At 44.1% G+C, this 18,977-nt stretch overlaps 1 protein-coding gene across 1 annotated transcript in view; it reads left to right on the forward strand.

Moving 5' to 3' along the window:
• ACTN1 (actinin alpha 1) overlaps nt 1–18,977 on the forward strand; it is a 246,119-nt gene that overhangs the window by 183,747 nt on the left and 43,395 nt on the right. Inside the window, 8 exon segments of the mRNA XM_029598807.1 lie at nt 2,252–2,344; nt 4,783–5,013; nt 5,996–6,143; nt 12,551–12,701; nt 15,350–15,458; nt 15,686–15,754; nt 15,756–15,827; nt 17,218–17,400. Coding sequence (XP_029454667.1) covers nt 2,252–2,344; nt 4,783–5,013; nt 5,996–6,143; nt 12,551–12,701; nt 15,350–15,458; nt 15,686–15,754; nt 15,756–15,827; nt 17,218–17,400 — 1,056 coding nt within the window.

The following is an 18,977-nucleotide window of genomic DNA, read 5'->3' on the forward strand; positions in this document are numbered from 1 at the left end:
GGTACACTTACTAAAGTGCGCCCATATGCCTTGCAACGACACAGGCTATCCAGAATGCCCCCGTTCCATCCTGACTGAGGAATAAAACAACCCTCGTGGAAGTCATGTTATGTCTCTCATTTCTTGGGAGCTGGTAACTGGCCCTTGTAAAGGGGTATGCAGGAGAAAAACCCCAAAACACCTTAAAAGACCTGCTCCAGTCCTCCTTAAACCTAATACTGCAAGGAATCTTGGTCCAGGGCAGAGGTCTCTAGGAAAGGAGTGTAACTAGCCAGGCCCCAGGCAGAGAGAGAGAGTGAATACTGCTGAAATGTAAGTTGTATTACCGCCTTTGTTTTTGTGAGCTGCGAAGACTAGCAGAGTTGCTTTTGTTTTGTTTCCTGACATTAATAAAGAACTCTTGAAAGATCTGCTAGAGTCAAGCTGGAGTCTGTTCTGTGGCTACCTCAAGATCACTCTCGTTGCCACAGCCCTTTTATTTCCCACTCTTTAATGTTTGTATAGTTTGGTTTGTTCTTGTGTCGTTGCTTTGCTGAGTTGCTGGGTCCTCTCCAGGAGGAGCTGTAGGTCGAGGTGGTCTTGCTCATCCTGCAGAGGGCACAATGGATTTTATGATTGCCAATAAAATGGACACAAATTGTGAGAGCACAGCAGCAGCCACTGAGCACTGGTTGTGTACTTGAATGTCTCAAAATCCCATTGGACAACCCAGCCACACATTGTCCTGAGACTGGAAAGAAATTAATGGGAAAAATTTCCTGATTCGTGTAGTTCATGTCAGTTAAACATAGCTTGCAAAACTGGAGGCACTGCACCATTTGGCATGCTGTGTGATTGGTTAGGAACTCCAAACTATTTTAAGGTGTCTGTATGAAAGTTTGCATGTGTGTGGTGAGTCTCCAACATTCAGATTGCCTAGTTGACTAATAACTTTTTTTTTTTTTTTACACTTTCTAAAATAATGCCTGTCGAAAATTATTTTGGAATGTCATCCCGTTCATTTTCCTTGCATCATTTAAGGCTAACTACAGATCATCAGACAGTCACCAGTAGATGACTGTAGAGTTTGCACTGTTATTAATGGATGCCTGGTATTCTACAGCAGTTTTCCCCTCCTATTGTTTGCATCACATTAAGGAGCTTAATGTCATTGCTCTACTGATCTCACAACACAGTAGAAATCATCACTTAGGTTCATTTGGCCCAGAGATTCTGTCTGGTTTTCCCTACTTATTCTGCTCAGTCTAAAGATACCTCTTGGTTGTCAGCAGCAGACTCTGCTCTGATTCTTGTCATCCCTCTTTCCCTTACCATCACCCTCTTGCTTAAGGATATTTCCCAGTTGCTAGCCGTATAAGCTTGACTGCACACAGGACATTGCTGCTCCTGTATTTGACCTTAGCCAGGAACTGTAGCAAAGTCAGCCTACCGCTCACACTAGGAAACTTGTCGTCTCTTCTCAATTATATCTGAAAACGTACCGCAGCCTTGCTGCTGCTGGTTCTTGGTTGACTTAGCCATATTTTGGCAGCTTGATGCAGCCGTTCCAAGGCTCTGTGCAAGTCTGTTTTGCCAGCTCTTCTTTTTAGCCTTCTACCATTCCAGGTTAGAGGAGTAGATATTTCCATACTTTATCCAACACCCAGGCCGCTGATTACTCGTCCCCCTACTGTTCCCCAATCCCTGCTCTTACTGCAACCACCTGTATCTGTCCCAAGCATGCATATATTCCGTCACGTTTTTGGTTACTACCAACTGTGTCAGTAGGGCTGTCCTGAGCATTTACTGCTCACTTGGTAAAGAATGATCTCCTCTGAGCCTTTCTCCAACTTCATATCATGACCACTCGTCTTGGCATTTCCTTTTCAGTGGAACATCACACCTCTGGCTTTATTGGAGCCAGCTAAATATTTGAAGGTTTTATATCTTATCTCCCTTTCCCTTATCTCGTTCAGTGAGTACATTATAAACTCCTTAATACAGGCCCTGTGCCATTTTGATACCTTTCTCTGAACTAGTGAGGAAAATTACATGAAAGAGAGCCATCCAAAATATCCTGAGAAAAGTGATGAAATCCTATTTCAGGGTTGGACCCCAAACCGGGAGGTTGGGAAAGTCAGGGACAGTTTCCCCCCTTCCACGCACCTCTTTCCTTCCTGCGAGGTACGTAACATGAGACAAAAGCAGGAGTCCCGGTTCTTGATATTCATTGGCTGTTTTTCCTCTTCTCATCCCTCTTCTCCCTGTGCAGGCGGAGACAGCAGCTAATCGTATCTGCAAGGTGCTGGCTGTAAACCAGGAGAACGAGCAACTCATGGAAGACTACGAGAAGCTGGCCAGTGACGTAAGTGTCTAAAATATTTAAGGGGAAACTTTTTTTTCAAAGGATCTTGCCACCTGTCTTCAGGAGTGAGACAGCTGGGTCAGCCCCTTTGAAGATTTACTGGTGTTGAGCGGCTACATTTTTAGCTGCTGTATAAATGGAGAGGCCTGGGGGGGGGGGGGGGGGCGGGGGAGATGAAATTCAGTTAGGGGAGGGCTGGTACTGATTTTCAGTGCTAAGTGACTAACTTGGGTACCCAAACCTAGGCCCAGCCATGGCAGGCCTAAATCTAGCCACCTAGATAGGATAAAAATATACATAAGTGACCTAGCGAAAATCTGGCAGGCTAAGCTGGGTGCTCAGCGTAGCTTTAAAATTCCACCCCTTAAGGTACACTGGTTGCTTTTTGTAAAGAAACTGTGGGCCCAATATTCAAAAGTAGCCAGCTATTAACTTAGCCATATATCTGGCTAAGGGGGTCATTTATCAAAGTGCTATATGGCGTTTTCGCATGCGAAAATGCTTTTAACGCATGGTGAGATGCGAATTAGGAAAAGGGGAGGAGTTTGGGGCAGGATTTCTGGCCAAGTGGCCTGGCTTCGCACAGTTTTAACTTAAGCCGTGTGATATGGCTTTTTCGTACTTTGTGATGTTTTCGAAATAGCGTTGTCAGTATTTTAAGCTGCTAGGGGCAGGGAGAGAGAGAGAGAAGCTATAAGGCCCTCATACTAGGTAGGTATTTATACCTCTATAGGAGGCCCACCTAGCTACTCGAGTTGAGATTTAGGTATTAGTGTAGGGGTTAGAGGCCACTTTGACATGCAGAGTGCAACGTATGAACAGAACAGAACAGTGCACTCTTGTGAAGATTTGATGACCTTCGGAGTAAGGAAACTCACCCAAAGATGAGATTTGTGCAATGTTCTCTCAACCTAGCTTGATGGGCTTTCTACCTGGGTAACATCAAGCTAGGTTGAATGTAAGGTAGTTAGGGCACTCTGGGCCTAATCCTTGTCAAAGTCCCTTGCAAACATTCTGCATATATAAACGTAAGACTTCAGAGATGTGGCCTTGAGTATAAGGTGTACATCTTTTATTCATGAAATAAAATAAAATATTGGGACAAAAGAGAGAAAAACAAGGAATAAGAACTGCCAGTTTCATATTTTGATGATTCTTCTGACTGAAGACTAAGCTAATCTGATTCTAAACAGTTGATGATGTATTCGGTGCAAAGATTGATAAAAGTGAACGCATCTCCAAGGGGAGCATAAAACTTGGATCAGAGTCCAGGGAGCAAATTAATGCCTCCACTTACAAGACTCTCTTTAGTCATGTTAAACTAAAAAGGGGTGGCTCCAACATACATTTCTGTGCTGTGTACAAATATGGAGGGAAATTTTCAAAGCCACTTACCCTGTTAAATTGCTGTGTCTGAAAATGGCTGTTCTCAGAGCGGCTAAAACATACCCGTAGGGTTCGTCATCATCCGGGGAAGTAAAACTGTGCCTGTGCTTGGTATTTTCAAAAGTGTATATGCTATTTAACCCCTTCCCCACCACCGCATGCTCAGTTTGTCAGTATGGAATATGCAGGCACATTTACCACCTGTACGTTAGCTAAATTAGCTACACTGTACATGTGGTGAAGGTACCTGTGTACTTTGCAACTGTGCGGGCAGTTAAAAATTGTCCCATAATACAGAGGTTTTTATAGGTTTTAATTAAAAAAAAAAGAAATCACTTGGTGAAACTCAGGTGTGCCAGACTGCTCCTTTGTATGCCACCCATTCAAACCTGGACCAACCAGGTAGTGTTTAAAAATTGCTGCTACCCGATGCCCGCATGGCCTGTGTTAAGTAAGTTCCACTGGAGATGTGTTCATGATTTAACCCCAGCTCAGTGGGTGCCCTTTCTAAGTAGTGATATTGGTAATGAGCCCAGGGACTTGGCAGGCATGGGCCAATAATTATTCCTCCTTCAGGGCAGACTGCAGTTACTTGCTGGGTCACCAGGGATGAGTTTACGTTACTGCAGCCTATACCAAACTTGGTTTTTTTTTTTGATGCATATAGTATTTGAATTTTCAGTGCTGTCCGTCCAGCACGTTTCAGCAACATTTAGTTGACCAGACAGCATGTTTGGAATGGAAAAAATATCCCTGAGGCTTACCTGTTTCATTTTTTATAAGGAAGGAAGAAAGTCTTATGGTGCCATATGCCTGTATTTGCAACCACACAGAGCGTTTTCCCTCTTTCCCCACACACTGCCTCCCCTTCTCCCTCCCTTCCTTTCCCACCCTTCAGGGGTTGTGATCCCTGCCTCTGTAGCATCTCCAGCCCCAGCTGGGAATGAAAAAGGTGCAAATGCTTGCATACCTGTGCCACAAAGTGACCAGGCCAGCTTCCCCTTGTTCTTTCTGACAGGGCCTGCCTTAATCTGCGGTTTGTTTCCATGTAGCTGCTAGAGTGGATTAGCCGTACTATCCCCTGGCTGGAGAACAGGGCCCCAGAGAACACCATGCAAGCCATGCAGCAGAAGATGGAGGACTTCCGGGATTACCGGCGGCTGCATAAACCTCCCAAGGTCCAGGAGAAATGCCAACTGGAAATCAACTTTAACACCCTCCAGACCAAGCTGCGGCTCAGTAACAGGCCAGCTTTCATGCCCACCGAGGGTAAAATGGTCTCTGTGAGTGTCAGTGACATTTTTAATTTACAGCAACAGCTTTTAGTTTCTTCACCAAAAAGAAAAATGGCTTTTAACAAGAAACTAAAGTCAGGTAGATAGGTGCTCTTCAGTCTTTCTCCAGCAGGCTGATCATCATCTCTGCCTAATATTGCATTATAGCATGGGGCTGTGGCTAGCACTGCATGATATATGCAAAGCTAGCTTAAGGTGATGCCTTCAGCAGTTGCCCTACTCATGTAGACTGAAATACACTCTGGGGTACTGAGAGTTTGGAGCTGCAGATATTCTGATCTTAGTCTCATGCAAGAAGCAGACTGCTGTTATATAGAGGGATCCCACCATGTAAGTCAATGTCTAAACAAATAAACTCTACCTCATTAAGCATTTCTGGTTTCCAGAAAAGTTCTTGACTTTTCTTCAGAAATTCTTTGGCCAGTCTAATTGGTTACTTCTTTAACCCTCTGTACAACCCAAGTACAGCAGTTGGATTCAGTTTTCAGCTTAGCATCTTGCTCCTTGAGCTGGTCAAGGTACTAAACTATTGTTCCCATCCCATATTGTTAGTTTTTGAATAACCGTAGTTTTAAAATTCTTTATGGACCTGTACGTAGCTCGACCACAGCACTGGTGTGTTCCCCGTTGACCAATTCCTACAGGGCTCTGGTGTATTGAAAAGGTGATGGGCTACAGGGAAAGGAGATGCCAAAATAAGAGGATTTATTCTTGGAGGAACCCTCAGCCCATAAGAGAGCTTGTATCACTCAGGCAAGTCATCCTGGGAAGAAGGAGGGGGAAAAGGAGAGAGACAAAATTAATTTTTAATTTTTGTTATTTCACGGGCTTCAGGCTCTATTGACTGCTTTTCAAACATGTCATGGATTGTTGGTTTATTGTCCATATGTGTGTGCTCTCTTGGCGGAGCTGAGAGATGTCCTCTAGGCTGTTCCTCTCTACTCATGTTCTCCTTGTTGTCTCGGTGTAGGATATATGCAATGCCTGGAGTGGCTTAGAACAGGCTGAGAAGGGCTATGAGGAGTGGCAGCTGAATGAGATCCGAAGGCTGGAGAGACTGGAACATCTGGCTGACAAATTTCGACAGAAAGCTTGTATCCATGAAGCCTGGACTGACGGTATATGATTCTAGTCTTTCTGTTAACCCACACTGCCTATCATATGAGAAGAAATGCATTAATGCTATTTGGAGGACATTGGGACTCCATAAATTGACATTTGGTGGAATTTGGGGATCCTTTTTGGACCTGTCCCAAATACCCAATAAATAGTACAAGGCAAACACTTGGGAAAACATTCATTGTGTTAACATTAATTAAACTTTTTATTTAGTAAAGAAAATTTCCATAAAAATACCATATTTTTCATCCATATGATGCACTTTTTTCCCCCAAAAGTGGGGGGAAAATGTCTGTGCGTCTTATGGAGCAAATATAAAAAAAACAAAACAAAACACCCCATCCCAACCCTTTAAAGTTAATAAACTACAATCCCCCCCCAAGACTTGCCAAAAGTCCCTGGTGGTCCAGCGGGGGTGCGGGAGAGATCTCCTGCACTCGGGCCGTCAGCAGCCAGTATTCAAAATGGTGCCGATAGCCTTTGCCCTTACTATGTCACAGGGGCTACCGGTGCCATTGGTCGGCCCCTGTCACATGGTAGGAGCAATGGATGGCCAGCGCCATCTTGTGGGCTGTCCATTGCCATCCATTGATCCTACCATGTGACAGGGGCCGACCAATGGCACCGGTAGCCCCTGTGACATAGTAAGGGGCAAAGGCTATCGGCGCCATTTTGAATACTGGCTGCCGACGGCCCGAGTGCAGGAGATCTCTCCCGCACCCCCGCTGGACCACCAGGGACTTTTGGCAAGTCTTGGGGGGGGGGGGGGGTCAGGGGGGTGGGGGATTGTAGTTTATTAACTTTAAAGGGTTGGGTTGGGGTTTTTTGTTTTGGTTTTTTTTCCCAACAAATAGAACGACAAACGTTTTCTGATCCGGGGAGTGGACAGAAATGGCCCTCCCCAGACCCGAAAATGAAATGGGAACCAAAAAAAATTATATGCCCTCCCCTAACTTGCTCCATAAGATGCACAGACGCCCAGGAACAGAGCCGGTTTAGCACACCATTATTATTATTTTTTTTTTTTAATTTTCCTGCTCTGAATCCTAGGTGCGTCTTATGGTCATAATCCTAGGTGCGTCTTATGGTCAGGTGTGTCTTATGGAGCGAAAAATACGGTATTTTTATTTTTTTATAAACTTGGAAAAAATCTTTTTGAGGAATAACCATTTTTTTCAGTGACTCAGATATAAATTCACATTGATGTGTGCATTACTAATACTTTCTAATTGAACACAATCGGAACACAGCTGTCTGCACTCAAACCTTTTGCAGTCCTCAGAACGTCTTTGTGATTTGTGATCTGCTGCTCTGGGACCATCAGCATAATGTGCCCTTTTTCTCTCGGCAAGTGCGATGGTCGATACTGGGATAATGCAGTTCTGATGGGCCTCTAGCATTATCAGTATTTTTGAGTCTTTGTTTGATCAGTCCATCAATCAACTGCTCTCCCAGCTAAGTAAGGAATAGATCCTATCATTTGCATGGTAATCTGCTCTTCCAAGCAAAATGTCTCATTCAAACAACAAAACTGGCAATTGCACCATCATCAATCAAACTAAAAAACATCAACTGGCTGCCTGTTTATATTTCATTTTCAAGTATTCATACATACTAAATGGTCCAGGTTCCACCTTTTGGTTTGGTTATAGTCTGTAATAAGTGGTTTTCTTTCCAACTACTGTCATGTCATGTTGATCATAACATTACTGCCTTAGGCTTCCTGAGCAAATATGAAAGTAAAGTGAGATTCCCATCAAAAGCAAAGATGGATGCGAAATTCTCTTATGGGGTCAGGTTGCATGTCATTTGATGGTGCCTAGGTAGGTCAGGTTTTCACTTAGCAGCTTTTTTTTGCTAGGTCTGTGCTGGTAGGAAAACATCACACACAGTGTTCCTTCTTGATTTGCACCAGGGCTAAAAAAGATTTTGTACAATATGACTACTTAACTGTTGGTACTATTCTTCTGCAGCTTGTTTGCCTAAGTAGATGGCCTCATTCAGGGGATTCGGTATTCCCTCATCATAGCACCACCAAATCTTTGTCCTGTTTTGAGGATTTGCTGGACATATACTCGTAGCTTTCAGGGACAGCAACCCTTGAAAGCTACAAGCTGCTTGTCAACATTCAGTATATCCCTGGCACATACCATTTTCAAAGTTCATCTCAAAAAGTGTGCACATATTTATTTATTTATTTTATTTATTTTAAGTTTTTCTATACCAGCATTCGCGATGGATATCGCATCATGCCGGTTTACAATTAACAAGTGGAGAAGGAACAAAATAATAATAATAAACATATCATAATAAACATATCATGGAAGGCAGCAAACTTGTTCAAAGCTCTGCTATCCTCCTGCACAACTTTATTATCAAAATGCTTGTGTACTGCTACTTATTGGAATTTTTCCAGACTCACTGTGACCCAAAAACAAGGACACTCTTTCTGAAGATCACAACTCTTACAGGGTTTTGTGGCCTCCATGGAACAAACCACTCAAAATGAGGAGGCCTATGTTTGCCTTAAGTTCAGTATCATCTAGCTGCTTCCGTGTTTTCATGTTCTCAGGAAGAATTTCCTTCCACTCCCTGAACTTACGCTCTGCCTCCTTGTTTGTTTCTCTTAAATTATTGACAAAATGTTGTCAGATATAAATAGGCCAAAAGTTTCTGAAATATTGTCTCTGACTTGCTCATGTTGGCTCATCTTGTTTATGCACAAGGTCATTGGCTGCCATTTTGCTACATGTATGTTGTGGAGCTTTTTACTACAGCCTGCCATTTCTATCTCCCATGGTGGTTGTGGCAGTTTCTGGGATGTTCTCGGGGAATAGAGATTATAGTTCCCTGGATTGCGAAGCCCTAAGTCTGCCTCTACTATGCCGCCCATGGGATTCTCTTCTTTCCCATGCTGTTGGAGATCTTGGCTGCTGCTGCCACCCAAATCCTCCACATCGTTGCTGAAGGAACTTTCATGGGAAAATATAATCTTCTAGTTCAGAGCAGTCCTCACCCCTGGAAGAAAGTATGAATCCTCATCATTGGAATATCCATCAAATGATGAAACACTGTTGTCATCTTTGAATAATAGTCTGATAATTTCTTCAGATATCCAGCTCTACTTCCTTGACTTTCTAAACTGAAGAAAAAAAATAACATAATGGCACAATAAAATGTAAGAAATTAGGACACCGCTGTTCCCCCACCTATTCCCCAATTTAAAAATCCAGGCATGGCACAGCTTTGCCAAGCCAGAAATAGGATAGGATCCCCACCTACCTCTTGGAAAGTGCAGACACAGAGAGACTACAACTTTATCCCCTTCAATCCATGGCAAGAGCAATCAAAAGTACTTACTACTGAGGCAGAACCTCTCCTATTGTGTTTAAGATCAGTTCTCTTTCTGTATAGATTCATCCTCCTTTCTTGCCACTTCTTCCTCCCATGTACTAATGGGGCAAAGAAGCTCATATTTATATGCAAGAGGAAAGAAGTTTTTTGTTTGTTTTATTTTTTTTTTTTGAGATGTCAAAGATGACTTGACTTCCTGGAATTAGGAAAGGTCATCATGAGGCTATGGTTATATTTAAAGATGCTCGTGATCACATCTCCTGAATATTTGAACATTTCTGAGAGTCGAGGTGTCAAATGTTTCAGATATTAGTAGCTGATTAGAGGCAAAAATGCAAGGTTTTGTTTCCTGCAAAAAGGCACTTTGCTTCTAAGTACAGAATAATAAAACTGGGGTTATAGTGAACTTTGAAAACACCCTCACCCATAAGTCACCTATAAAAAAGCACGCTGAGTCATCCCTGGAACTAGAAGCATAAGTTTTTATTGGAATACTGGATATTTTACACATTACCCCTTATGGGTAATATATGGGCACAGTTGGACTCCCACTTGGACCCCATCAGTTTTTCAAGTGCAAAAGTCAAACAGTTTTGTAGTAATTAAATGAGACTTGGTGGTATTGTGTCCTGGAAAGTCGGTGAAAAAAAAATACCTAAAAGGACAACATTTTAGAAACCAATTTATTCACTTTTTAGGCCTCTGTGGGGTCCAAATTTCCCCTGTAACTTGTGGTTAGGGTTAAAATATTAACACCCTCTAGTCCTGGTCTCAAATGGTTTAAAATTAAATTGTGGGAATTCTTAAACTCATGAAGTTTTCTGAGAGTTTTATTTTTTATTTTACTTTTAATATCATAGAAAACAAACTCCCACCATTGTATGAATAGATTGATCCCATTCTAAAGAAACTGTTCCACTGCAGGAGGTGACCCGACTATTCTAACCAATCTGATCTTTTTTTGTTCTTAAGACCTTGGCAACTCTTGAAATGGTTTATATGGCTCCCTTTCAGAAGCACATGGACAGTCACGGTTAATGTGAGGAGAGTCAAAGTTTCTATGCTTGTTGTTAAGATCATCTGGTTACTGTGGCTGGGGCATGAGTGATCAGACGTGGCAACAAACAAAAAGCTGTTCCATGCTGGCACGTGCTGTAGGGATGTGCAGCTCCCAAAATTTCTTTTTGGTTTGCTTTTTTTCTTGGGGGTGTGGGTGGGGCATAGGATTCTGGCTTTCATTTTGTTGAAAGCGTATTTGTTTGGTTTGCCAAATCAAATTATTAAAAAAACACAACAAAAAACCCCCACCAAACTATAATAGAAGAAAAACCCAAAACAGAACCTTACTGGGGCCCTCCTACCCCATCCCACTCATCTCCTGAAAAAGAAGCCAGGGGCTAGGGACCACCCTGCCAACCAGGTACCCTTTCTGTGGGGATCCTGCATCATGAAAGGGGCAGGAGGAGATGCTGACTTACCTGCTGCCCCATTGGTATGTCGTGAAAATGACACCAGCTGGCCCAGAGATCAGCACCATAGTAAGGTCAAAATGGCATCAATATCGGGGCTGGTCGATGCAATTTTTTTGTATGACCACATAAGAAAAAGGGCACAGGCCAGTCCTGAGACCACTGTCATTTTGATATCATTATGCCCATTTCAGGGCAGACAGTACTGTTTTTAAAGAAATGCCAGTGGGACAGGAGGAGCCTGAGCATCTCTTCTCCATTCATTATAGTGGACTCCCATGGAAAGGGTAAGTGAGGCTGGGGAGATCATAGCCCCTGCTGCTTTTTCAGACGGGAGAGAGATAGAAGGGCCTAGGGAGGGCCTCAGCTGGGTTCCTCTCAGCCCAGCCATGGTAGGCACAGGCCCCAGATTATGGGTTGAGGCCCACACTGGGTGATGGAGGGATTTTTTGTTTTAACCACATATTCAAAATGAAAGGAAAACCAACATTTTTTTTTCTTTCTGCTTTGCAACCAAAATGAAACAAAATAGGAAATGTTGATCTTTTCCTATTTGCTTTCAAACAAATCCACATCCCTAATGTGTTGATGCCCATTAAACAGGAAGTGGAGCCAAAGTACAAAGATCTTTTGTGTTCCCCTCTGTATAAGGGCCTCAGATTGGGATTGCTTTCTTTAGAAGAAACCATATGGGCTCCCTATGTCTAAATTCACCCAGCTTTGTTAGTAACATTATTCCTTCTTCCTTGCCACCTTCAGAAGGTATCATACAAGCCAGACATCCAAAATTTGCCACTTGGGACAGCCCTATGAGGTTAAATGGCAGTGATGAGCACTGCCTGGCAGAAGATCGGGTTCAGTTTCCAGGCCGGGATCTGCTCATCAGGCCAGCCAGTGCAGGGGGTGCTGCAGAGGCAATGTTTATATCCTCTGTGGGAGAGGGCGTCTCCACTATAGTGTAACAGCGACACCTAGTGGCCATGCTTAGGTTGATTGTGTACCGGGATCCAGAAAAAGCTGCAGTGAGTGGCTGAAGACATGGGGAGGATTAGGGGTTGTGGATTTATAAAATGGGAGGAAAAATCTGGGTAGCTGAGAATGAAGACACATGGTGCTGTAACTCTATAGAGACTGCTTCCATCTGAACTGTGGAATCCCAAAGGAGAGGCAACTGTGCCAACAGAGATTGTCTCCTGGCATGTACTTGATCTCAGAGACAGTACCTGAAGCTCTTCTCAGCCACGAGGAATGCCATTGAGGTACTGAAGGTCTCCTTTTTATGAAGTGATCAAGGGGTATTACCCTGTTAGAGAGTAATAGCAGCAGCACTGGGTCTTCGGTAGGTAGACAAAAGGAGTTTGTCCCAAGTGTAGGCTACTCCCCATCTCTAGCACTGCACTCGTCAAGAACTGTTGGGTCCTGGTATGACTCTTCACAAATAACAGACAAAACCTGGGACCCCAAAGATCCATCCAGAACAGTTGGCAACCCTATTTTTTTTGCTACACTAACGATTTCAACAATGTTTTGTAAATATTTGTAAAACTGAGGTTTTTCTCCTTTCTGTTGGGCTCCCTCTCCAGGAAAAGAGGGGATGTTGCAGCAGACGGATTATGAAACGGCCACCCTGTCCGAGATCAAGGCTCTGCTGAAGAAACATGAAGCCTTTGAGAGTGACCTGGCTGCCCACCAGGACCGTGTGGAACAGATCGCTGCAATTGCACAGGAACTGAAGTATGACTCCCTCTTCCTATCCTCCCCTCCCCCCCTGCCTTTCCACGAGTCGCTGCTGCGGGAGTGCTGTGTATTTATCAGAGCTGGGTAAAAAGAAGTACGATTTCTATCGCCCATTTCTTTGCAGAAACCTTTCTGTCCCGTTAGGAAGGAAAGAGACAAATGTATAAATGTTCCCATCATGAGGGGAGTCTTTAAGTTGTCCAAAGAAAAATGGATTCTTTGCAAGTTGTCATTCCCTTTATTGGACCAACATGTCAGCTTTAAATTGTGCCCATGTGGTTCCAAGCAAAGGTACCTTACGTTTTAAGGAGCTTGGCCTCGTTCCGAGCCTGATGCTGGACCTCTTTGCTAGGGTACCGGCCTCTTACCTAGAGACTAATTAGAAAGTCAGGTGCACTCAGCTCTGATCTGTCCTTGGAGCTACTCCTGCTTTTAAATGGACCATCCTGGGCTGTGGGGGTGGATGGATGGATGCTGAGCTTATGGGAAATGTTTAAAAAAGGAAAAGATGAATAAGCATAACTAGTCAACTCTCAGATTTATTCTTTCTGGAACTGTGTGCAATAATTTATCTGTGAAGGAGCCTAAGAAAAATTATTTATGTTCATGCACTGACATTAGATGCCTCCTCTATTTTGGAATTGTTTATTGTATGTTAGCCTTTGAAGTTTTTATCCTGTTTTCTACTAAAACAGATGGACTTTAGCATTTTGTAAAAATGCTGTGCAGAACAGAGTTAACATTAACATTGGTTTAAAATTGATAAACATTTCATTTAAAACCCCTAACTACGGTAATGAAGCCACTCTCTAGAGGTGTAGGAGAGCACTTGTTAGTCATCATCCATCTCCTTTTGTCAGTCCTGCATTTTGCACCCTGTATTATATATTCAGAATTGAGCATCAGGAAAGTACTGATTCCCTGCTCAGTTCTTTCTTTTGCCCTTGTGTTAAAAGCATGTTCTATTTTAATGTAAAAAGATTTTCCGTCGACACGCAGAGCTGAATTAGACTGACACATGCGTGATGTTATCCAACTGTGCCAAACGGACCCTTCTCTCTAGCTGGGTAAAGTTTTACTGCTGAGCATGCATGGGAATTCCTGTGCATGCGTTGCCCTCGTGAGCCCTTCAGTCCATTGTAGAGCTTCGCTTTAGCTGAGGTAGTCTGCTTTTCAGGGCGGTGGGTGGGTATTAAGCATTTAATATAACATGGGTTCTATGTAATGTTTGGGTACTTGCCAGGTTCTTGTGACTTGGATTGGCCACTGTTGGAGACAGGATTCTGGGCTTGATGGACCCTTAGTCTGATCCAGTGTGGCCTATCTTATGATCTTATGGCTCATTTATTCTACTGTCCATGGAGAATCCTGTTTGCAGTAAGCAAACTTGCTTTCTCCATGGACAAGCGTGGTTTAATTAGCCATGACACGTGGGGAGTCTGAGCTGAGAGTTGCAAGTGGAGCACTTACTGAAAAAGCAACCCGGATACCCCTCCCCACCACTGTGGAGAGTGGACCACTGGGAGAACAGCCTAAAACTGCCTGCCCAAAAGCTACTGTCACTTCTGGAGCCATTGTATTGAGAGTAATGAAATGTGAAGGTGTGAATGAGCGACCAAGTTTTCAGCTATCTTCAATGGATATGGCTCTGAGATGAGCCACTGAGATGGCCATGGCTTTTTCTTGATGAGCCTTGACAGAATCTGTGGTCTGGAGGCTCATTCATCCTGCTTGGTATGAAGAACTCTGTCTACAGTAAGAAAACTCTGTTTTGAGCAGACTGCTGTTGGGGAGTATATTCATTATACTGTTAAGCTCTGTACCTATGGGGTCTCAGCTGCACCGTGGTGCGACGCTAACTGAGGCTCAACTTCTCACATCATTGTTGGTGAAATGGGGACAGCCAACATTTCTTTACAACGGGGGTGCAGTTGCAGTGATCTGCAACCTCAGGTAACAGCTATAGCTCGGGAGACAGTCAGTCCGGTCTCTTCAATAAACACGTCTTTGCTGCTGTAACAGCACATGGGGGGAAATGAATGGATGTAAAACAGAAGATTCAAGCAGCGGTATCAACTAAGATTTTTTTTTTTCTCAGCACTTCCACAGAAATTTAGCTCAATTCAACTTATGATTCAAAGCTTTCACCTTGAATCACTTTTGCAAGCATTCAGTTTCCTCGGTGATGCAGCAGTAGAAAGATGCAGATTGGTGCAATGAGATTGGCCCATCCTGCTGAGCTCCACTAATACTCTGTAATCTGTGAAGCAACCTTAGAAAAAAAAATGGGGAAAATGTTACACTTTTCACATGTAATGTTGCCATAAATCTGTAAACCAAAGCCCCAAGGCATTACAGCCCAGCATGTTGAGGCTGTAACTCCTTCAGGTTTTGATCCAAAATGATCAGAAAGAATGAAATTTGTGAGAGAGGCTTCAGTAAACGGATATGAAAATGTAAGATCAGGATACCAAGGTCTTTCTTTCAGACGTTGTCTTTTTTTCCATTACACCTTTTTATTATTGCTTCTGCGTCTCTCTGTGGCATGCTGGCAATTGCCACGCCTTTTGTGATTCGGCGAGGGCCGTATGCCGCTTCTCTTTTCCCGTTGCCCCCACGGACTTAGGGTTCTTTTCTCCCGGCAGCGAGCTGGATTACTATGATTCTCCGAGCGTGAACGCGAGGTGCCAGAAGATCTGCGATCAGTGGGACCACCTGGGAGCTCTGACCCAGACACGCAGAGAGGCCTTGGAGGTAAGGGAAGCTTCCTCAGCTTGTATCACTCCAGACTATCTCCCGCCCCCCCCCCCCCCCACTATATTCTTTAAACAGCCGAGTCCCCTGTGTTTCCTGATGTTTCGCTGGCCAGGCTTGATGGCATTGAGAAGCGAGAGAGTGGCGGGAAACTTTGCTTCAAGTTGATGTTGTGTTGATGAGAGAAAATCCTTCTCTAACCCCTCTCTTCATTTGGGATCTCTCAGAGGACGGAGAAACTCCTGGAGACGATTGACCAGCTGTATTTGGAGTGCGCAAAGAGAGCCGCACCCTTCAAACAACTGGATGGAGGGAGCCATGGAAGACCTACAGGACACGTTCATTGTTCACACCATAGAGGAGATCCAGGTACCCCCGATGCTTTCTTCTGCAGGAATTCACCTGGCTCTTCTGGGAAGGCTATTCTAGGAAAAAAAAAATCTTTGCTTGCCTTCTACTGTTTTGTGGAGAAAAGGGTGGGAGAATTTGTTATTAATTTGATCATTTTGCCACCATGTTGGACAAAACTAAAGAAAGCTCAGAATAAGTGAGGCAGTGATGCATAAGCAGCTGTTTTTCATTGTGGCTTGGTAGTGGTGCGTGGTAAACATCAAAAGTGATATGAAATGTCGTCGGCAGAGCCCTGTGATGGAAAGTCTTCCTTGATCCATTGTTGTGCAGAGTTCTCGGTTGCTCTGTTGGTCCTGGAGAAAACTGGATTCTTTGCAGGTTGTGATACTTTAATGGGACCAATATAAGAATCCAGAAATGCAGAGCATCAGTTACAGACCACAGAGGTCCCTTCTTCGGTTGTGACTGCAGTAAAAGGCATCACAACCTCCAAAGAATCAAGTTTAAAGTGCTGTCCATTCATTGGGTTTGTACTTTAGATTTAATTGCTCGCCTTTCCAAGTCTGAGCTCAAGGTGAGTTACAGTCGGGTACAGTAGGTAATTGCTTGCCCAAGAGAGCTTACGATCGAAGCTTGTACCTGAGGCAATGGAGGGTGAAGTGACTTGTCAAAGTCACAAGGAGCATCAGCAGGATTTGAACCTTGGAGTCCCTGGGATGTAATCCACTTCTCTAACCACTAGATGGCTACTACTCTGTGTCGCCGCTCCTGTCCATTCAGATTCTTGCATGTCACCCAAGCCCCCTCCAAAGGTAAAATGGTTCACTAGCAGTGGGGCAATTGAAACATAGAAACATAGAAATGACGGCAGAAGAAGACCAAACGGCCCAGCAAGCCACGCACTCCTCCCTTTTCCTCTTACTTGTTACGCTTGGCTCTTAGTACCTTTCAGTCCCATTTCTCTTCCACCCCATCATTAATGTAGAGCGCAGTGCTGGAACTGCCTCCAATTGAATACGTAGCTTAGTTAGGGGTAGTAATCGCCTCAATAAGCAAGCTACACCCATGCTTCTGTTCACTCGACTATGTAATTTAGTCCTTGTTGGTTGTTGTCTATATATATAGATACTCTTTTCTACATTGCCCCTGCCATTGAAGCAGAGAGCTGTGCTGGCTATGCGTTGAAAGTGAAGTATCAGGCTTATTTGCAGCTTCACCCAAGAGAGAGGCTTAATTGCCCCTCTCTTGGGTGAAACTGCAGGAATGGCATGACATGAGTGGAAAAAGATCAGAGAAATGTACTGGTGGGGATGTTTTAGGACCTTCTTCACAAAGGGTTTTGATGATTCTTGCAGTGTGACGAGGACTCTGAGATCTCGTGTTCTTCTTCTCTTCTGTCCTTACCCAGGGATTGATTACAGCCCATGAGCAGTTCAAGGCCACGCTGCCCGATGCTGATAAGGAACGGCAGGCTATCCTGGGCATCCACAATGAAGTCTCCAAGATTGTCCAAACCTACCACGTTAACATGGCTGGATCCAACCCCTACACTACCATCAGCCCTCAAGAAATCAACAGCAAGTGGGACCAGGTAGGACTCCTTTCATTCTCTCACATGTTCATTTTGGGTTTATTTTCAGAGATTTGGATAATTGTTGCCTCATTTGTATCTCTCAGAAGTGGCTCCACTTCCTTTTCCTGTGTTTCTAAAGTGCCTTGAGATGCATTTTGTACACCAGGTGTATACAATTAATTTCCTTTTAATCTAAAGAAAAAGGTGCAGAACTGAGTCACTGGGGGGTAACTTTATACCAGCCTGCTTTAGATTAGATGGAAGATACTTGCATAAACTAAACCAATTTCCAGCGTGGACTTGCATACGTAAGTCCACTTTGGAAATTTTCCCACCAGATTTGCATCTGATATTTATGTGCATGGAAAATTTTTTGGGAGCAATTATGCCCGTACTTTTTTGAAAACACAAAAGCCCTCCCCACACCCCTCCTGGGATGGCCTTCGTTCAGTACAGGCAGTGTGTGCGTAAGCTTACCTGCACGTCGGGCAGGCAGTTTTACAATTGGCCATTTTCATGCGTAAAACATTTTTAGTATTGGCCCTCCCTGCTGGCAAAGATGAAAGCCATGTCTGCGGATAAAAGGGCATTTTACTTACGGTAATGGGGGCTTTGATTATCGCCTGCCTCATTAAGAGCCGTTCCCAAGGGCAGGGAAATGGATCAGTGCATGTAGTGTTTGCATAAGCAAAAGTGCATGCATTGTTTCTGACAGAAAAATTACCCGAAGAGCAATCTGGCACAATTTTCTGCAGGCAACTTCTCTGTGGGGTAATAATGAAAGCAAAAGCAAGTGTGTGCCTTTGCTTTCATTACGGCTGCAAATCCTGTGGGTGGTTTGCTTGTTTACTCCGAAAGCTGATAAGAGGGATGGATGCGATTAGGGGGCAATTTGATAGCGAGTAAGGTAGACAAGTTTGAAAGTGGATTTACGCACACGAGTCTCACTAAATCTGCCTGCACACACTTACGCCTGCTGAGAGAAGTGCCTGGCAAATTTTCAGGAAAACGTACCTGTAGGAGTTTGAATTTTCAAACCCATGTGCAAAAGTACAAACTCTTTCCCCCAGCTGCAGTCCCAGGAATGGTACCGCTCAGGCCAGGTAACTTTCCGCACAAACAGAACCATACGGGTATAAGTTCACCTGAGGATCAGGCGGATGATTTACACACTTCTACCTGCAGATACACTTCTGAAACCAGGGGCGGGGGGAACCATTTAAACATGGCAAAATGAATGGGTTTGAATGTTTAATAAAATTAACGCACAGTGTTCTTCAATCCACCACTCTCTTCCTCGGTGCGTCTTTTATTATCTGTCTGTTCTCTGTGGCCGTGTAAGCAGCACGTGCTGCTCTTAGCTCTGCAATACCTCCTGACTCTCCGGGTGACAGCATCACCAGTCCCAGCCTCCTTCGTGAGAAGTCTGACAGCGAAAGCGCTGCAAGAAAACCTCCACAGAGAGGACTGTTTTGAGAGCTATTCTACCCCCCCCCCCCCCCCCCCCCCCCCCCCCCCGCAGCATCCATCGACCTACTGAAAGATGCCCTCTCCCGATGGAGCTGAAAGTCTGTGCAGTGGCCCACGATGCGGGT

The sequence above is a fragment of the Rhinatrema bivittatum genome, chromosome 4, assembly GCF_901001135.1.
Source record: "Rhinatrema bivittatum chromosome 4, aRhiBiv1.1, whole genome shotgun sequence".
Taxonomy (NCBI): Eukaryota; Metazoa; Chordata; class Amphibia; order Gymnophiona; family Rhinatrematidae; genus Rhinatrema; species Rhinatrema bivittatum.